This window comes from Eumetopias jubatus, unplaced genomic scaffold (genome assembly GCF_037043125.1).
Source record: "Eumetopias jubatus isolate StellerSeaLion01/CBP00866 unplaced genomic scaffold, mEumJub1_p1.0 scaffold_17, whole genome shotgun sequence".
Classification (NCBI taxonomy): domain Eukaryota; kingdom Metazoa; phylum Chordata; class Mammalia; order Carnivora; family Otariidae; genus Eumetopias; species Eumetopias jubatus.
In genome coordinates, this window is record NW_028274823.1 from 75969839 (window position 1) to 75989956 (window position 20118).

General features: G+C 48.0%; 2 protein-coding genes across 4 annotated transcripts in view; one reads left to right on the forward strand and one right to left on the reverse strand.

Moving 5' to 3' along the window:
- Positions 1-11211, forward strand: part of TBCE (tubulin folding cofactor E) — a 70310-nt gene extending 59099 nt beyond the window's left edge. Inside the window, exons 7-17 of one of the 2 annotated variants that reach the window (XM_028104472.2) lie at positions 729-831; positions 1821-1897; positions 3228-3323; positions 3863-3927; positions 4027-4091; positions 5728-5880; positions 6540-6693; positions 7682-7750; positions 8281-8340; positions 10661-10752; positions 10908-11211. In XM_028104472.2, the coding sequence (XP_027960273.2) occupies positions 729-831; positions 1821-1897; positions 3228-3323; positions 3863-3927; positions 4027-4091; positions 5728-5880; positions 6540-6693; positions 7682-7750; positions 8281-8340; positions 10661-10752; positions 10908-11000 (1027 nt within the window). In that variant the 3' untranslated portion in view covers positions 11001-11211. Of the gene's footprint in view, positions 1-728; positions 832-1820; positions 1898-3227; positions 3324-3862; positions 3928-4026; positions 4092-5727; positions 5881-6539; positions 6694-7356; positions 7470-7681; positions 7751-8280; positions 8341-10660; positions 10753-10907 lie in introns of those variants that run through there. The other variant, XR_003609495.2, reaches the window with a different exon arrangement.
- B3GALNT2 (beta-1,3-N-acetylgalactosaminyltransferase 2) overlaps positions 9923-20118 on the reverse strand; it is a 57572-nt gene continuing 47376 nt past the window's right edge. For both annotated transcript variants that reach the window (XM_028104475.2, XM_028104474.2), the window contains exons 8-12: positions 18187-18370; positions 15725-15850; positions 14945-15104; positions 14249-14305; positions 9923-12505 (exon numbers count right to left, since the gene is read on the reverse strand). In XM_028104475.2, coding sequence (XP_027960276.1) covers positions 12359-12505; positions 14249-14305; positions 14945-15104; positions 15725-15850; positions 18187-18370 — 674 coding nt within the window. In that variant the 3' untranslated portion in view covers positions 9923-12358. The remainder of the gene's footprint in view (positions 12506-14248; positions 14306-14944; positions 15105-15724; positions 15851-18186; positions 18371-20118) is intronic.

Sequence of the window (20118 nt, forward strand, 5' to 3'; positions counted from 1 at the left end):
GATGGCACCGTTTTCCAGGCCTCTTCAAACCCTTGGTTAGTTTCAGTCTTAGAACCTGATTCCCCGAGGCCTCAGCCAGGCCGAAAGTATGAAAGTACCCGAGCCAGCCTCGCATGGACGGGTGGGTCGCACCTGGCTCAGGCAGGTTCAGGCGGAGCGGAGAGTCGGGCTCCAAATAGGGCAAAAGGTGTCCTTTGACCCCTGGCGCCTCCTCTTCTGGAAATAGGGGCTCATGTGTTTTCATGGTACCTTCCTTCACAATGACTCAGGATTGAGCATTTCCTGAGAGGAGGATCACAAGAGAGCATCGAGAAGGCAGTGATTGACTTTGTCCACCCTGATAGCAAGACAGTGGTTTAGAGACTCTGGAGGAGCAGGATTGTAGCCCCGGGGCAGCATATCAGCACGACACGTGAGAGGGCGCCGAGGGCGCCGAGTTCTGCGGGGTCCAGAGCCTTGTGAGCCGGACGCTGACCTTCCTAACGCCTGAGCCTTACGCTCAGCCAGCTGCCTCGGTCCTCCGAGAACATCTGTGCACGTCAGATACCAAAAAGTTGTGTATCGCAGATACTAAAAATGAGGTAGCCTGGACTCCTTGGTTTTGAATTAATTTCACTTCAAGGTCGAAAACTCCTCATATTAAATCCCAAATTGCTGCTTTTGGAGACTTTCACTCGGGCCTCCTGGGAGCAGCGAATCAACACATTGTGACTTCTTTGTCTACACAGTGAGAATAAACTCCGCTTTCCCTCGGGTTCATCGTCTCGAACCGGAACATTTCCTGCACTGAAGGTTTTAGTCCTTAACCGAACAGGAATAACATGGGCAGAGGTAATCCTATTTCTTTGGTTTATTACCCAGAAATAAGAAATTTAAGATCGACTGTGACTTGATTTTAATCATCCTATTATCCAAATAATAGATTCTTTAAACTGCCTCACAGAATGGAGTTACAGAATCATTGTAGTGAAGTAGAATTTTATATTTTGGGATTGGGATTTTCTCTCTCGGCTCCTTCTGGATTGTTCTGGGGTGTCTTTCTGGACGGTGGCACTCCATAGCGAGGTGCAGTTAACATACGCTGAACTTAAAGAGCCCTCGAGTTAGCTGTTGATGGAGACTTCAGCTCACCGAGTTTTCCCGCAAGTGCTCCGAGGCAGAGCTGCCAGAAGATTCTCGCATCCTTTTCTTGTTTAAAGTTGGCTGTGAGAGTCCACTGTTCCTCGTGTACAGCTGGGTTCAAAAGTGGACTCGTGGCTGCTTTGCCCGGCAGCATTTGGAACTTCTATCTGGCACTGCTATTTTCTGTCAGAGGTGAACTGACCTCACACGCCCAGAATATTCCATTTTTGCAGCTAAGTACCTCCCCAGCAAAGTCCTTCATCTGTGAAATGCCACTGAGGCGCCGCCCTTAGAGGCAAGTCACCTTTCCTGGTGCGCGTGTGCCCTTGCGCTCCTTCGTCGGTGGTGGGTTTAGATTTAGCGTGAGAACAGGCAGGGCACATAGAAATTCAGGTGCTAGAGATGGTGAAGTTCAAGTGAGAAAAATATAGAAATAGTTGTTAGGAAACGCCGTCTGATGAGTGTATCCTTTACACACCCGGGGTGGCATTAAGAACTGAGCAACCGTGTTTAACATCAAGTTCCTTCCTTCGCTGAGGCAAACCGTGTCACATAATGAGAGTGTGCGCGGTGCCCGTCTGCGTGTCTGCTTTTTAGGTCCTCGTACAGTTCAGGACCTCCCCGGAGGATGCCTTCACAGCTACCAGACTCTATACACGCTCCTGTGTCATTGAAATACTTTGTCACCCATGCACTAGGTGCTCCGGTGTGCCTCTGGATGGCCAGTCCTTGAGGAGCTGTACCTCAAGTCTAATGATCTTTTCATTTCAGAAAGGTAACAAGGGTTTACTTATGTGCATGTGTCACCATTTAGTCTGAATACATAAATGGTCTCAATGCTGCCTCACACTGATTTTTTAAAGGATTTGCCAGTAAGAATTAAGAAACATGCTTATTCTTCACAAAGTAGGATGCCAACTGATTATTGGTTCTAATTGAGGAAAAGCCCATCGGAGAGAGAGCCTTGAGTTAAATATATTTGAAGACAAGAATTTTATTAGTTTCACAGAAATATATTTAACTTCTATTTCTAAATGGAGCTTCTTTAGGAGATGCTTTATAAGGCTCAAAGAATGCATTTTAGTTATTTTATTATTTTTATTTTTTAAAAGATTTTATTTATTTATTTGACAGAGAGAGACACAGCGAGAGAGGGAACACAAGCAGGGGGAGTGGGGGAGGGAGAAGCAGGCTTCCCGCGGAGCAGGGAGCCCGATGCGGGGCTCGATCCCAGGACCCCGGGATCATGACCTGAGCCGAAGGCAGATGCTTAACGACTGAGCCACCCAGGCGCCCCAATTATTTTATTATTTTTTCAAATAATACATTTTAGTTAGCATTATCTGCTTAAGGTTGGTGTACCAAAGTATATGTAAAAGCTTGTTCTCCTTAAGTAAATTAAATAAGTTGTCTTTCTCTTTTGTAGATTATCATTAAATTATTACTAAAACTAAACATGGCAAATTTACAACAAATTCTCATTGAACGATTCAAGTTAATGAGATTTTACTGTACGGAACTATTTGTTATACAGGCAAATGCAGGTGTTCTTATTTTTATTTTGTTTCTAAATATTTTATTTATCTGTTAATTAGGGGAGGAGAGCAGGTGAGTGGGGGAGGAGCAGAGGGGGAGGGACCACGCCGCGCTGAGCGTGGAGCCCCATTCCGGGCTCGATCCCACGACCCTGAGATCCTGACCTGAGCCAAAACCAAGAGTCAGACACTCAACTGACTGAGCCACCCAGGTGACCCTGCAGTGTTTCCAATTACACTTTCTATTTTGAGATAATTTGAGATTCCCATGCAGTTACCAGAAAGAATACCCGGAGATTCCCTGTACCCATGAGCCAGATCCCCCCCCTCGGTAACATCTTGCAGAGCTGCGGTACCATATCACGGCCAGGGTCCTGCCATCGGTCCAGTCGAGATACAGAACGTTTCCATCATCACTAGGGCCCCCCCCATGTTTCCCTTGTGTGGTGCTCTCCGCCTGCCTCCTGCCTCGCCCTGGCCTTTACACTAAACGCAGGTATTTTAAGGCCATATCTTTGAAAACAGTTAAGAGATTAAATTCATGTTGAAATGCTTTTGTTTTCCATACAGGCCGGCTGATGTTCTACAGATGGTCAAATTATTAGACCTTTCCTCTAATCAATTAATTGATGAAAATCAGCTGCTTCTAATAGCCTATCTGCCCAGGTAATTTGCTCCTAAAATGCCAGTTGCAATAGTGCTTAGGAAATTTTTAGTGAATGGATCATATGCTATATTTGCTTTCTCAGTGGAAATATGATGATGGAATTCACAAACTGAGTGATTCCTGTTGGGACACTTTTATTTGAATTCATGTGGAGAATGTCCCTGTGAAACGCATACGCTGTAGTCTACGTCTGCACTGGGTAACTGAAGAATGAATAATTTGGCCGTGGTGCTGATGTCAAAAGTCTTCGTTCATTAACCTCTGGGAAATTAGACTATGTCTCTTTCCTCTCTGAGACCCATGAGCACGTAGCACAGCCGTGGGCACCAGGAATGGGTAGGTGACTGTAGAATCCCCCTCAGAACACATTCTAGAGTCCACTCCGCGTGCCCCAAACTGCACTTTGTGGTGTTTTCTAAGCATTTCACGTGGAATGAGAACCTAGGGTGTGGGGGGAAAAATTACAGATGCAGTCCAGTTGATAGCCTATCACATTTTCTATTGTGCTTTGTAATCAAATTTAACATTTTAATTTCAGATTAGAACAACTAATCCTTTCCGACATTGGAATTTCTTCTATACATTTTCCGGATGCTGGAACTGGTATATAAGACCATTAGCTCCCCTCCCCTGCCCAGTACCTCATAAATTGAGCTCTTTCTTTCACTTCTGCTGTGTAACTTCGTTCTCCTTTTTTTCTAGGGCACAAAACATCCATGTTTCCTTCCTTGCAGTACCTCGTAGTAAATGACAATCAGATATCACAAGTAAGGGCTTCTCCAGAAGGTGCATGCCGCATGAGCCCTCGTTGTCACTCTCACCAGTTTTGTCGGTTCCTTCCGTTACAAAATATTTATTGCATTTTTAAAATATTCTTTAAAGTTAATTTTACCTCCAGTGTAATGTGCAGTGTTCTGTTTCAGGTGTACAGTATAGTAATTCAGCAATTCCATACATCACTCAGGGCTCATCGAGACAGGTGTACCCTTAATCCCCTCCCCTCTTTCCCCCGCCCCCTCATCCATCTCTCCTCTGGTGACCATCTGTTCTCTGTAGTTAAGAAGAGTCTATTTTTTTGGTTTGTCTCTGTCTTTTGTTTTCTTTTGTTAGTTTTGTTTCTTAAACTCCACATGAGTGAGATCATAGGGTATTTGTCTTTCTCTGACTGACTTACTGCGCTTAGCATAATACCCTCTAGCTCCATCCATATTATTGCAAATGGCAAGATTTCACGGTTTTTTTATGACGGAGTAATATTCCATTATATATATGTTCCACATCTTCAGTCATCAATCAGTGGACATTTGCGCTGCTTCCATGGTTTGGCTATTGTAAGTAATACTGCTATAAACATAGAGGTGCATATATCCCCAAGTTAGTGTTTTGTATTTTTTGGGTAAAGACCCAGTAGTGCGATCACTGGATCATAGGGTAGCTCTATTTTCAACTTTTTGAGGAACCTCCATACTGTTTTCCAGAGTGGTTGCACCAGCTTCCATTCCCACCAACAGTGTAGGAGGGTTCCCCTTTCTCCACATCCCCGTCAACACCTGCTGTTTCCTGTGTTGTTGATTTTAGCCATTCTGACGGGTGTGAGATAGACATATACTGTGTGATCTCTCATTGTGGTTGTGATTTGCATTTCTCTGGTGATTAGTGATGTTGAGCATCTTTTCGTGTGTCTGTTGGCCATCTGGATGTCTTCTTTGGAGAAATGTCTGTTCACGTCTTCTGCCCATTTTTAATCCAATTGTTTTTTTGGGTGTTGAGTTTGCTAAGTTCCTTATTTATTTTGGATACTAACTCTTTATTGGATGTGTCATTTGCAAATATCTTCTACCATTCTGTCGGTTGCCTTTTAGTTTTGTTGATGTTTCCTTCGCTGTGCAGAAGCTTTTCATTTTGATGTAGTAAGAAATATTTTAAATTGAAAGAGATGTTTCCCCTCAGAAAACCCAAAAGTATTAAGAAAGAAATTAGTTTAAGTCACAGTAAGCAGACTGTCATTTTACATGGCACAGTTCTAGAGTGAAAGTGCATGGTCTTCCTAGTGGGTGCTCGGTGCATGAGGACAATCCCGTGCCTCGGATTGGAACTAGGGGCTTTTGCTTTTTTTTTTTCTTTCTCTTTTAAAGATTTTATTTATTTGACAGACAGCGAGAGAGGGAACACAAGCAGGGGGGGTGGGAGAGGGAGAAGCGGGCTTCCCGCGGAGCAGGGAGCCCGATGCAGGGCTCGATCCCAGGACCCTGGGATCATGACCTGAGCCCAAGGCAGATGCTTAACGACTGAGCCACCCAGGCGCCTCGGGGCTTTTGCTTTTCTCTTGCTAGTTCACATACTCTAAGAAATTGGCCTGAAACATGTTCATTTTCACATCTTCTCTTTTTTGGTGGGTTTCAGTGGCCATTTATCAACGAGCTGGATAAGCTACAGAGTCTGCACGCTCTGTCCTGCATCAGAAACCCCCTGACCGAAGGGAGCAAAGAAGCACAGACCACGCGTCAGCTCATCATCGCCAAAATCGGTCAGTTGAAGACCCTGAACAAATGCGAGGTGAGCGCTGGGAGCAGGACCGGATGCTTGGTGGAGGAGGAAACAAGTGATCAAGAAATGTGAAAAACTGGCATGTGGCAAAGGGTTATCAATCAGTGCAGTTTCCCACCGGAAGGTGAACCGTGACCCTGTGCGTTACTCCGCGATGGTTCTTCCGGGCTCCCCAGGGGGCGGCGTGGGCCGGCAGGAGTCCGCGAGAAGCCTGGTGCTCGGCCGCCCCTTGAGGGGGGGCGGGGAGTACTGGGCACTCGCTCCTTTGTCTTGGGGGGATTATAGGCAGACAGAGGACAGAACCACAGAGCTTACCCTCTCCCTCTGAGCCACTCTGCTCATAACATTGCCAAGGCACTGCCTTGGCTGTTCGCCTGCAATAATCTGCCCCTGGGGTTGGGGGGGGGGCACCTGCGGGCCAAGCCCCCGGGGGTGGTGAGCCGCTGCTGCAGGCCGGCCGCAGGCTTAAGACTGCACTTCTTGTTTTCTTCTTCGGGGAACTCCTGAATTCTGTCCCTGTTAGAAAGGGAAGGTAGAACTGAAAGTCCCATCCCTCTCAGCGTGGTGGTTCTCCATGGGTGAGCCGTGGAGCAAGGACAGGGTACAAAACACGAGCCGCGTGTTGAGAGAAGTACCGGACAGACGTGGTTTTATTCCCCTTCCTGTAGATTCTGCCGGAGGAGAGGCGGGGGGCCGAGCTTGATTACCGGAAGGCGTTTGGAAATGAATGGAAGAAGGCCGGCGGACATCAGGACCCCGACAAAAACCGACCCCATGAGGAGTTTCTGCGAGCGCATCCCAGATACCAGCTGCTGTGCCTTAGTATGTGCGGCCGCAGCCCTCCCCGCGCTGCCCCTGCAGCTGCAGCCGCTGGGCGGCGGAGGGGGCCGTCGGCGCCCCTGCTTTTCTCCTTCGGGGCTTTTCGGGGGTGTCTTTAGGGAAGAGTCAGCAGCGTCCCTCGGCGCAGAGAACCCGGGGAGTCTGGGGGTTGCTGGGAGAGACTGGCGTTGGGGGGGGGGGGCTGCGGGGGAGGGGGAGAGGGGAAGAGCAGCTCTGAGGGGAAGCTCCTCCTGTCTGCGCGCGTTCGTCGAGCTTTGGGGCTTCCCGCTCCGAGAGGTCGGCGGACTCCTCCTTTTAAGGGGGGCACGAACCTGGGGGATTTTAAATGTGCGGAGCGTGTTAAGGTAGAAGCCCGGCCCTGGTGTTCCCGAAGCTGCCCCGGTAGTTCCGCTGTGCTGACGAGCGGGTCCTTTCTCCGCCTGTCGCCGCCGTGCTGCCGAGGGCGCCCCATCCCCCGCAGCTCGGGCACTCGCCCTGCTCGGTGCTTCCTTACCTTCCCGGCCTGGGCCCTCAGGTCCTGAGGCCGGCACTTCATGATTCTCTGTCCCTGACATACTCCCCATTTTGTTTTGACTTCATTATTATTCCACATTTCACTTTTATGTGATTTTCTTTTTTTTTTAATATATTTCCTAATGCAAGCAGCTCACCGCACAAACGCTTCAGGCTGGAACATTATCTTTGAGGAAGAAAAGCTGCCTGAGGGAATTGCTTTCAAATCACTCCCATTAGCTGGCCCAATTTCCCGGCCACTTTAGGTGAATTCTGAATCACCTGGGGGAGGGGAAAGGGGAAAGGGAATGTTCTGGACAAGTAGCCGAATAAAAGGGAACAGATCCCAGGTTAGCAGGGCAGATGCTGCTTGGCGTGTCCTGGGAGGGAAGAGGCTCTGCTGATCCATTCAGTGCGTGAATTTTTCCTTCTGGTGCCCGTGGGTTCATCATCATCCCTGTTTATGCTTCTTCCGCAGAATACGGTGCGCCTGAAGACGGGGAGCTCCAAACACAACAACCGTTTCTGCTCAAAAACCAGCTACTCAGTAAGAACCCCACACTCAAAGACAGATTATTTGTATTCGTGTCCTTAGGTGCCCAACAGTTGTAGGGATTGTTGGTTTCTCTTAAGTAAGTACCTAGAGTACTCCAGTTTTGAAAGAAATGATGAATTCTCAAATGTATCTGAATTCTCATCTCGATCATTTTAGCAATTCCCAGGCTTTCGGCACATTTGATTGTGTTATAAACGGGGAGCGCGGCGAGAAGTGCACCGACTTGTGATTTGTAAACGTGTGGCTTTTCTTACACGGGGACACCAGCTGCCTTGTCGGGAGAGGAGGCGGGGGGGAGGAGGGGAAGCACCAGAATGCTGGTCCAGCATTTTCTGTTGTTGTTAATTCTCTGAAGAATTAATAGAAGGAATTTGCAACATCAGTAAGACCTGTTCCTTTATTAGGATCCACGCCCGGCGGTACTGACAGCCGGGTCATGGGGCAGCTGTGGGTAACGTGTGTGCGACTGAAATCCTTATTACAGTAGCCCTCAAGTCTTTTTCCTTTTTTTTTCTCTCAAGCACTGAAGGTAAAATACCCTAATCACGTTGATCAGAGAGTCCTAGAGAAACAACTGCCAGGTAAGAAAAACAGGCCTTCCGCCTCCTTACACGTAGGAATCACTGGCCTAGGCGTGAGTTGGCCGGAAGGAAGATACCTAGGAGTGTGGACTTCTGGAGCTTAGAGGATTTCGCTAATCTTTTATGATCTGAAACACAATCCATCGACATTCCCCCCAAAAGCTCAAGTCTCCCGTACTCAGGTCAGCTTATCTAGGAAAGTCTTGTTAAACCAGAAGCCCTTGCGTACGATGACATCTTGAGCCGAAGGCGTGAGCCCTGGAGCGGCGTGGCCTTTCCTGAGCCCACCGCTGTTTAGTTCCCAAATTGGGGCTCTGGTCCAGAGAGACCGTGTCACTGGGCTTGAGGTCTGTCTTCCCATCCCTTTCATAAAACAGGAGACGTGTCCTGGTGAGCTGAACCGAACTGTGAATTACTTGGATATTTGTGACTTCTCATACGCTCTACTCCTTACCAGTCAGGAGTCCCCACAGAAAGGTCTCGGACGTGGTCTTCTAATGGACACGCTGAAATGGTTTTCTGTGGAAAAACAACTTCAGAACTCTGTCTAAACATCAGTGTTACTGGAACTGAATTAGTTTCTTTTCAAAAATACTTTTGTGTCAACAAACTAGATTGATCTAATGTACCTTAAACTTACAATTAGAGTCCCTCTTTCAAGTATACTGTGAATCATCAGATAAAGCCTGATTCATGGTTAGACAGTGGTACGGACAGCTTAAGTGTGGAGCAGTGAGCCTCTGAGGAAGAGATGAAATGTGTATCACCCTAGGGGACTCCCGTAAAATACTTTTCTTTGCTTGTCAGTGCAGTAAATTCACATTTTTTAAATTTATACTTTGTAGCACTTGTAATGGCAAATGTCACCACCACTTGAATGCTTACCAGTGGGGAAGGAAAGGGCCGACTGAACTCCGGTGGGACCGTGCCCCGTGCATCAGGTGGCATGAGCGAGAACGCAGGAGTCTGGGGCCCCACTGGCCAGTATCGGCCGCCACGGGTGGCATTTTAAATTGAAATTCATTAAACTGAAATAAAAAAATTCAGTCCTGAGTCGTCCTGAGCCCGTCGCACTTCAGGTGCCGGCCGGCCTCACGGATGGAGACCGGACGAGAGAGCACGTGTGGTCAGTACCTTATGAGACCCACCTGTCCTGACAGAACCGGAGAAAAGCCTGGAAGTGTACACCCCCGTTAAACTTTCAACACTGGCCCTAGGGAGGCACAACCATCTCTACATTTTCTGAATGTTAAGACGGTCGTGTGTTACGTTTACATTAGAAATGGTAACGTTATTTAGAGCGTTACGTGCACATTGCCACCTTTTCTGTAGACACTGCGAGTGGGCAGATTTCTCATCAGGATTGTTGTAGGACCAGACGTTTTGTTTCTGACATGACTTAGGAATGTGTCCTTTCCGTTGTGAGGTAGGAGTTAACCCATCACTAGCCACCCTCAGAACCGTGAAAGCCGGTCCACCGAAATCTTTATAAAAGGACAAGATTATCTACACATATTCACACACAAAAAAACAAGTTGTGAATTATGTCAGTTGTTTATATTCAACACATAAACAGGGCCAGTTTTTATTCTAAAATAAAGAACGTTTATTATCACAAGTCGCATAAAAACACAGACAGCTTTACAAAAATCATTTCTGATAGAAAAATATTTGAATCCATGTGATATTTGTAGGAACACCATACTATTGCTGTACCTCCAGCTAAAGCTTCAAAGAAACTCTATTACTCATCAAAATCGCCAGTATTTACCACAACCCATCTTTGGAAAGAAGTTCATAGCGTTTTCTGAACAAACCAAAGCATCTGCTCGTGAAGCAGGTCCCCTGCATGCGCTCCCAGGGAGCCTGTGGACCACCGGTCCCTCCCTCGCTCTACAGAGGGGGGAAACCAAGGCAGAGTGATGGAGAGGCGCCCTCCGGACGCCTGAGCCCCCACTCCAGTGTTCTCTCAGCCATCCATAAGGGGGTAATCACAGAGGTTTAGAAAGTGAATGATTTTCACTCACGTGTACTCCTCTCTGCAGAGAAGATGATTTCTGGTTTATTCAGATGCAGGAGGAAATATTAAACACCACTGAAATGGTATGAAAAGCCACTGTCAAAGGGCACTTCGGTCAGACACTGGCTCGGTTCCCCACAGCTTCCCACGTGTCGGGTCAGCGGTGCGGACGAGCCTCTCCCTACTGATTGCCGCGGGGAAACGGATACCGTGAACCGTTGCGACTGGGGTCTTGGCGGGTGAGCTAGTTGTACACGCAACGCCATTCGAGAGAACTGAGAGTGTTTCTTTCCTTGACAGACTCCATGACAATTCAGAAGGTGAAGGGACTGCTGGCCCGTCTTCTCAAAGTTCCTGTGTCGGAACTTCTGCTGTCCTATGAAAGCCCCAAAGTAAGCTGCCCAGCAGAACACAGAGTTTGGCTTAGGTCCCCCGCAGTGTGACACGGGTTGCTTCTAAATGGGAGACATATCCCTCTGTTTGGGAGGGGGCACGTGCATTAGGACGGAGCTGTCTTTATCACCCCAACCCTCTGTTCTATTTGTAGATGCCTGGCAGAGAGATTGAACTAGAAAATGACCAGCAGTCATTACAGTTTTATTCTGTGGAAAGTGGAGATTGTCTATTGGTGCGATGGTAACAGTGAACTAAGAAAGTTCGGGGACTGCACTGTTCATCATGACTTGGGGGGGGGGCACCGGAAATAAAGGATTTATTGGAACAGTTCTGTCAGAAAAAGAGAGAGGTTGTACACCTTGCCCTAAGTATAGAAAAGGTGGTATTTTTCATCGGGAAGAGACCATTTCTAGGCTTGTATATAACAGCAGTAATAAAGGCTTTGCACCTACTAATGATTTTCTGATTTTCATATTTATAGTTCGTGACTATACATTTCAATATGTGGAGATTTAAATATTAAATAGAACCTAGCTAGTCCAATGAAATCTGAACATAGTTAATGTCGGTCACAGGACCAGTTTTAATGGGACGCTATGGATTGCTACTGCTAGTTTAAAAGGGTCTCCAGAATGATTTGGACAGTCATTTTGGGAAATGTCCCCTAAACTTAGGGAGGCACCTCTTCTATGTACAGCGTGTGCTAGGGTCTCTTCCCTCCATCACAGTTTTTAGAGTACTTACCTACAAAAATTCATTATGCGCTTTTCCCTACAGTTGTACCTAAGCGGGGCATTTATTCTTCTACAGAAGATTTCCATCTCTGATCAGAATTCAGTTAGATTAGGTAAACGTTACGCAATGACAGGAGGAAAGAAAAAATTCATTCTTTCAAAGTGCCCACTACTTAGCTGGGCTACGTCCCTACGTCACTAAAACCCTGAGAGGTATTTGATTTACAGCCACAGAATTTTAGCTTTTTTTAAATGGTACTAGACTGTGACCTTCAGGATTTATGTTAAATGGCAAAAGAAAACTGGAATTAGCTCACTCAATAAGTGAACTTTAAAACCACGGTCCAGAACTGAGAATTACATGGGCTCCTTTTCCAGTTGCCCACTTCATTCAGACATTTCCATTCCCACACTTTGGTATAAGTGACCACACAGCGTTCTGTGAATTGTTTTTGGCCCTTAATTACCCTAATTATGCCTTACAGGGCCATTCTGTAATCCAGGTTGGAATTCACATTCTTAGTTACTAAGATTTCTGAACGAGGCCAATTTTAACCAGAAGTGATTGATAGGTAATGAATTATAAACTAGAAATGATACATCAGGTTTTAGAAATGTTTTTTGTTTTATAAAACAATTTGGTGTTTTTCAAAGTCTTCCAATATAGAAATAAAATTTTTGTTATGTACAGGATCAGCTATTTAAAAAGGAAATTCTGTGCAAACATCTAGAAAGATCACGTTGGTTACAGGTAAACTCTCCTGGGCGAGCACGGCGTCTAGTGCCCCCGCCGCCCGCGGGCTCCTGGGGGCCTTCGGCTCAGCCACCGCGCGCCCTGCCGCTCTTCCGCCCGCTCCTGCAGCGCCGCCTAAAGCCCGCCCGCGGCCGCCCCGCACTGACAAGGGTCCCCGCACTGCTCCTTCAGCCGCCACAGCTGCGTCAGTTCCTGCGGCGAGTTCTGCGGGGAGGACAGCATGCCCGGCTCACACGTCTTCTCGCACAGCCACAGGCCGTCCTGGCGACAAAGCACACGGAAGTGACTCGGGAGCCGTGGGGCTGAGCCCGTGGGTTGCGGGGGGAGGCGCGCGTGAGACCCAGCCGTGCGGCGGGGAGGGCGGCAGGCAGCAGAGGGACTTCTGTGACCACAAAGCCCAGGCAGCGCACGCGGAGCTCCCTGCGGACTCGTCCGACGTTCTGGGGGCCGCACCGAGTATTAGCTAACTCTCCAGAACCCCTGCGAGGGAGGGCCCCTTTCCTTTTCCCAGACGACAAGCTGAGAGTGAAGTGCCCTGCCCAAGGTCGCAGTGAAGTTCCTAAAGGGAAGCCGATGCGGGTGAGGTGAACGCGAGGGACCAAAACGGACTCAGCCTGAGTCTTGAGCACCAGCCTCCTTCCAAGATACCGAACACAGAGCCAGAGAAGCCCACTCGGTCTGAGAACAGAAAGATGCTGCGTACAACCAAACGCCTTGTTCAAGCATGGCTGAGCCGGTGGCAAAGGGGCCGGGGTCAGCACGTGCCCTGGAGGCTCCGCGGGTTTGAAAAGGCCACGTCCAGGGACAGGAGACTCACACAGCCAGGGCCCACGAGGTGCCAGACCTGGGGGAGAGGGAGGGAGGGGGAGTGTGTGCGCGCGCGGGGGTGTGTAATTCAGAAAACAGAACCTGCCTCTCAGCCTTGACCCTGGGTGGGATGGAAAGGGGTCTGCCCTGAGCATCTGGAAGCCCAGCCTGCACTTAGCTGGGTCTTGGCAGGAGTCACGTTCACCAACAATGCAGTCAGACATGGTAATGCCCTTCGGTGCAAGGTAGACACAACATAAATCCTCTTCGCAAGAATGCATTTTAACTACCTTCATTTCCCAGGAATATGAGGTCAGACACACAAGTCTCTAAACACACCAGGAAACAGCTCCATGAGCGACAGTCTGCAGACACATCAGCCTACACAGACCCACAAACAACACAGCTATCACCATGATCAGACACAGAAAATTATCTTCAGTGTTCAACAAGTCAAAGCTGGGACTTCAATAGGACAGAGGACTGTCACAGCTGACCCAGTAGATGTGGGTTTACTCCCGTTCACCCCTGAAGTGAGGGGGCCCTGCATGTTCCTCTGCCCCTTGCACCTTCTGTGGCCAAAGTGGAAGCTGCAAGAATCCAAAATTCAACAGAAAGCTTTGAGGCGAAGCTCAGCTTCGTGCCTGCTCTCTTCCCATTTCTGGGCTCTGCAGGTTCATTTCTTTCTTTCCCTGCCTCAGCAGTCAGTGTATTTTCAAAAACACCTTCCGGTATTTTAAATCCAGTGTTTTATTTGCATCAGTCAGAAGGGCTGAAGGGTCCTTGGACCATCACGCTGCTGGAAACTTCAGCCAGCTGATTCCTTGAGGTTTTGTTTTTTTTTTAAGTAATCTCTATGCCCAGCATGGGGCTCAAACTCATAACCCCCAGATCAAGAGCTGCACGCTCTACTGACTGAGCCAGCCAGGCGCCCCTGATTCCTTACATTTTAAAAGGCTACAAAGAATTTCTAACCAAACGTGTAAAAACCTAATTCTTCTCTGTGAGTAGGAAAACTTCCATCCAAAACTTTTTTTTTTTTTTTGGTTTAGACTCAGAGAAATATGAGAACCTAGGTGGATTATTGGGAATTAAATCAGGAGCATCACGAGCACAGCTCTGACAGCGGTGCCCAGGGTCTCACTCCGTCGCAGTCCCTCCGAACCCCAGGGCTGGCCGGCCCGCAGGCTCACTCACCTGATATCGAGTAGGTCCTATGGCTGCCATCCAGATGCCCATGCTTACGTCTTCACCCTGTACGCGCCCCGTGAGATTTAAATGCAGAAGTTTAAATGCTGTATCATCTCTAAACACGATGCCCCACATTCCCGTAATAAGTCATCTTTCCACTTCTTGGCTTTGTAATTATTCTACGAGGACACGCCAAGCCTGTATTAACACTGGTACACAGAGTAACAGCTAGTGGCCATTAACGGCCACCACAATGAAACAACGAGACACAAGACAGCGAGGGGCCCGTCAGCCCTTCTTGGGGGCCTCACGCCTCCGGCACCGGCCGTTATGAACGATACAGTGGATCCAATCGCTAGGCGGGTTGTTTAGTGACACGGTCGCCAGAATCAACAAAAAAGAAAGCCCTTGCTTTATAGTCTTCCTTCTTGTGAATGCCAAGCTTTCCGTTCCTCCAGGGACTACACTTGTAAATGGAGTCTGAAAACCTAATAAGTAGGCTCAAAGAAAGATTTAGGAATAGAATTTAGAGCCAGGATCTGGAGGCTAGGACTGTGTCCCTGACCTCTGAGGGTGACTCGTCTACAGAAGGAACAGCATGCCTTCCCCCGGGGTCGCTGGCTCTGTGCTCGGAGACACAATCCCGGGCTGGATGAGACTTGGTGTGACGAGTACACCGTCAGGTCAGAAATCCGGAACTACCTGGTAGGTCTTGAGTCTGCCCGCGTTGCCGGCGAGCCAGTGGACGATGTCCCTGGAGATGACGTACCCCGAGCCGCAGGCAAAGGCCGGGTATGCGGGGCTGGGGTACTCCAGCTCCTGCCACTTGCCGGTCCGGTCCACGGCCCAATTCAGTCTGAAACTGAGAGTCAAAAAACAGTTAGCTTCTTCGTGTCGGCGTGACAGCTGTCCTACCACTATTAAGGCAGACCCCTTTATGATCATCACTACGAAGGACCAAGCTGTAAGAGCAAGGAAAGAAGGAACTTTTTTTTTTTTTTTTTTTGTCTAAGGAACGGCATTCTTGATCTAGCAGATATGTTACGTGAAAGACTGGGGCATCAACTTCTCTAAGTTACATTTGTGGAGTTTCTGAAAGTACCAGGGCATCGTGTGTACACGGGCTAAATATCACGAATCCATATTGGGTTCCTGAAGAAACAGCGCAATTTCAGAAACGTGTCACAACTGTCTTCTAACAAGATACCACGTACGGCAGCTCCTCACGTGCGAACTGCTTATTTCAAGGCCGCGACGATAAAAGCCACATCGTCTTCCCCTCTTTCATTACCTTAGCCTGAAGTTTTTCATTTTACAGGTTTCCCTCTAACTGTAGATTGACAATGTCCAGTAACCAGGACCTGGCGGGGGGGGGGAACGGAGGTTCCCTATCTGGGCCCCATTTTGCTTGTGTGTTTCATTCTAAATGAACTCCTTTTGATCAGGCACGTGAAGCCAAAGGGCTAACAAGGTTTAACTTACTTTCCCCACCAAAAATTAGGCCCGTCCAGATGCTTGTGGGCAATCCTATTGAACACAGCTTCCAAGTCTATGTAGCAGTCGTCATCGGTCTTTAGCAGTAAGTCAAAGCTGGTTGTTTCCACAGTCCTGTTGGCAAAAGGGAACACGACGGTCAGCGCGTCCACACAGGAACGGCAGCGACGCCGACGCAGTGACATCGCTACCATCCTACTGAAGAGCCGTCCCTGGACGGCCCGCACACTTGTTCGGTTTCTTCGTCCTCTGGGGTTGAGAACGTGCTCAGAACACCGCTGCTACCGAATGTAATCCTCACCTGATAGTCATTAAGTGGCATAACACAGAGAAGCACCAAGTGGATTTTAAAGGTGCCACAGAAAAAGAACACAGTAAAAAAGATCTGGCTGAAGTGGGACCTATGAGCAAACAAACGTTTCTGTGACGCTGTTCCCTTCAGGCTGCCGAACATGCGAACCTTGTCACTGGGATTCTTAATAGGGCCCACGGTGCGGTGACAGGCGGGGGACAAGCAACCCCCGGGCTCTCCCCCGGAACCGTGCTGGGCAAGATGCTCTATTCGGTGCCATGAGTTATACTCCACTCAGATATTGGATGGTTTTTAAAACACTGAGCTGTAACACAGACACGTATTTCCCCTCAGAAAGGATTCCCAGCAATTAAACTCTTATAAATGACCTTTTGGAAGACCCAGGAGGGTGACTTCATTTACCCGGACATATAAGGGTGAGTGGAGACAAAACGGACTTCTTCACTTCACACTGCCAATCCCTGTCCACCTTTGATTAAAAAACAAACAAAACCCAGAGTCTTGCTAGGGAATCAAATGACAGAGATCTGAATAAAAGAAATCTGGAGAAGACGTTTTTCGGTCAAAGAACGGTGAATTTAACAACAGGTCCACACCAAAGTGCACGACCCCGTGCTTCTAAAGTTCATTTCTAATTAACAGCACAGGAGCACATAATATTTGCTAATTAGGAGGGACTCTTTGATAAAGGACACTGCGGTCACTGAGGAATCACCTGAAGAAAGAATGACTAAGGCAGCTTTCATTACAGCATGGACGGCAGACAGGTGGCACAGGAGACGGGGGAGCAGGTCCCCGAGCCCAGGGCCGTTAGCCTGTCACCAGTGATTCAGGTGGAGAGGGTGGCCCGAGACAGACCATGGCAGCGACGACTGAAAGCTCAGAGATGTGCAAGGAGTACAGGAGAGAAGACTTAAACTGAAGGTAACAGATAAACTACACTGAACTTCCAAAACTGGGAATCAGCTCCCTAGAGAAAGTCCTAGAACACCACAATCCGATTTCCCACTTCCTGGACCTCCATTCCCACCCTTCACTGAACTCTTCCCATTCTTGCCTGGGCCCCCTTACAACACGGACCCCTCTCAAGGGCCCTGAGCTAAAGAAGGTTCTTTTTTTCAGTACAGTTGTCCAGACATAACCCTGGTATTCTAGACATACCTCAATTTCCAACTCTTATTTCTATCTGCCCTCTAGCCACAGGGTGACTCCAAATTATATTGACTTGCCCTAGCCGTGAAACATGACCTTCCGTACGCGAATCAGGACCATATCCATCCACTCTGCCCAGGGCAACAGAGAAGAGAGAGGGATTTAGGGGCTCACCAAGAAACAAGCTCCCTGATCCAGTTTTTAAAAGACACAGATGTGGAAATACTCTAGGTTTAGGCTAGACAGAGATAGTTTGGGTTAGTTCGAGGGTGGACAGTGTCACAGGGCTCAAGAGCAAGTAAGCAGACCCTGGAGTAACTAATCCTGTTAACTGTATATATAAACAATAGTAGTTATGATTGTTGCTGCCATTAATAGTGCAAAGGCAGGAATTACAACCCAGGTCGGAGAAATACTGAAGGGTTGGGGAAGTTATGGGAGGCTGTTGGATTTCATCTTACAGAAAAGTTTTGGAATTAGGGCAAGTGGTTCTTAAATGCGTGAAGAGGGTGGAAACAGAATGTGGATGTTCGGCTGAACAGAATTCAGATCAGTAACCTGGGTTCAAGGGAAACTATACACAGGTCACGGAGGTCAGTGGGTATGATCACAACTGAAAACGGGCCATTTTCAAACTCATTGATTTTCATCTGGTGTTGCCCTGAGGCAACCAAGACAATGACTCACAGGACTGACTTTGACTCAGACAGAATAGAACGTCCCGAAATCAACTTCTGCCCTATTTTTGATAAAGATCGTTCGCATCACGGATCTGCTCATCTGAATGAGAAAGCAGCATGAGTTCAGTCCTCACAAAGACCCAGGATATAATAGATTACATCCTAGTTGTTCAGGGGTTCTGGGGTTGGTTTATTAAAAAAAAAAAAAAAAAAAAAAAAAGGCAGGGGTCTAATGTCAATAAATTGTTCCTACATCCAAAGAACAATAAGACAAATTCTACCTACCCCACATGTTTACCACCTACCATCTGTAGAAGTTCAGTAACTTCGCAGGAACATTTCGGTAAGTGTCGACGACATCCACAAAAACAATGTCGTCATAGACGCTGCTCTCCTCCCTCAGTAAGGCGTCTTCCCTGTGAAGATTACTTCTGTGGTCAAGAAGTCTTCGAGGGCGAGAATGAAGGTTTTGTAAGAGTGCATCACCTTCTACAAAGGAAAAGTTGAGAGATGGAGAAAGATGCTGTTGCAAATGGAAGACCCAGCATGTGGAACGTTCTGTTGGCTCACACCCTTTCCCCAAGGGACCTAACGGAAAGCAGCTGGGAGGCAGCCGAGCTGGGCACCAGGCCCTCCCGCACCCCGCGGGGATCCACGGGGTCCACGGCCGCTGTCCCGTGCACAGTGGTCCAGCAGCAGCTGGGCAGGCCGTGGGAGGCCGCAGGGCCGCATCTCAGGCTCACAAGGCCGATCCTGGCAGCGCTGTTTGTAACGGGGGGACCAGAACCAGCCTAAATGCCACCGCGCCCCCCCCCCCCCGCCGGCCCCCCGACGGCAGAGTGGCCAGCCTTTGGGACAGTCATGTAATGGAAGAGAGCATGCAGAAGAATTAACCTGATCTTGCATGTTCAGAGGAATGGCACTGAAAAATGATGCTGGGGGGGGGGGGGGCGGGGAAGGAGCTTTACGCCTACTGATGGATTCAATATGATGCCGTGCACCTCCGTGATAAAATACCCTCCTCAAAACTGCATGTTACTGAAAGATAACGTACACACGTAGCAGACAGTAGGAAAGTAAGAAAGGGAAGGGTGCACACGGATTTCAGGACAGGGCACCCTCTCTGAGGGGCGGGAGGGACGGCCAGACAGCTAGCTGGGACGGGGCTTCACTGTGTCTGTGATGGTTTTTTCTTTAAAAAAGGGAGTAAATATGACAAAATGTAAGCACTGGTTAATTCTGAATAATAAGGGCATGGCTGTTTCTTACAGCGCTCTCTATTTTTGGTATATCTGTGATGTCTCATAATAAAAATGTGCTTAAAGACATCAGTTTACTACCTCACACGTTAATGAATCACTTGTCACATTTGTGCAGGGACTGTCCTCAAATCCTATGGATTTAAGGCAGCCACTTTTTCACTAGGGCAGGATTTTCTCAAACGTCTCACTCAAATTAGAGAAAACGTCTAAAAAATAAAGTGAGTGGCTGAAGGGTGAGGAAACAACAGAGTAGTTTAGCACCCCACCTTCTGGAACGTCAAAGGGCAGGCCTGGGGCCTGTGAGTCAGGAGGCCTAGATCTGATTTCTGCTTCTGCTGCTCGGGGACATGCTGGGCAAGCTGCAGGTTTCTGGGCCCCCATTCTCATCGCGAGGAGGAGGAGGGGGAGGAGGGGGAGGCGGAGGAGGACGACGACATCAGTGCACTGCTTGCTGACATACACATTCCTGCAGCCCAAACCGAACGCTCAGCACGTCTCGGGCGGGCCCAAGACTGTTTTTAAGGTGTGTCTTCCCAGAACTCTGAGGCAAGGGGACCACAGACGACTACCCTTTGAGAAACACAAGCCTGAATGACCTTGTGTCCCCACCAGCTCTTACATTCTACTGTAATATCCCTTTACTTCAAAGATAAAGTATATACAATTTAACAACTTGAAGGAAAGTGAAAGCTTTGAAAACTGGAGTAACAGGAGGATGGCTGTAACAAGATGAGAGCAGAAATCAAATACAGGCCTTTCAGATGAACAAATGACACATTTTGTTTTATACTGTATGCATCTGAAAACCAGGAATATAAAGTAATAGATCTGTATTTTAAATCGGACGATCTGTCTAGTTGCTACTTAAAAGAATCACAGAGTTTACAGCCTCTCAAAGTTTGGAAGATCAGGTCTGTCTAGCGAGCCTGTTAAGATACAGACATCTGAGCTCCACTTCTGAAGATTTTAACTTTG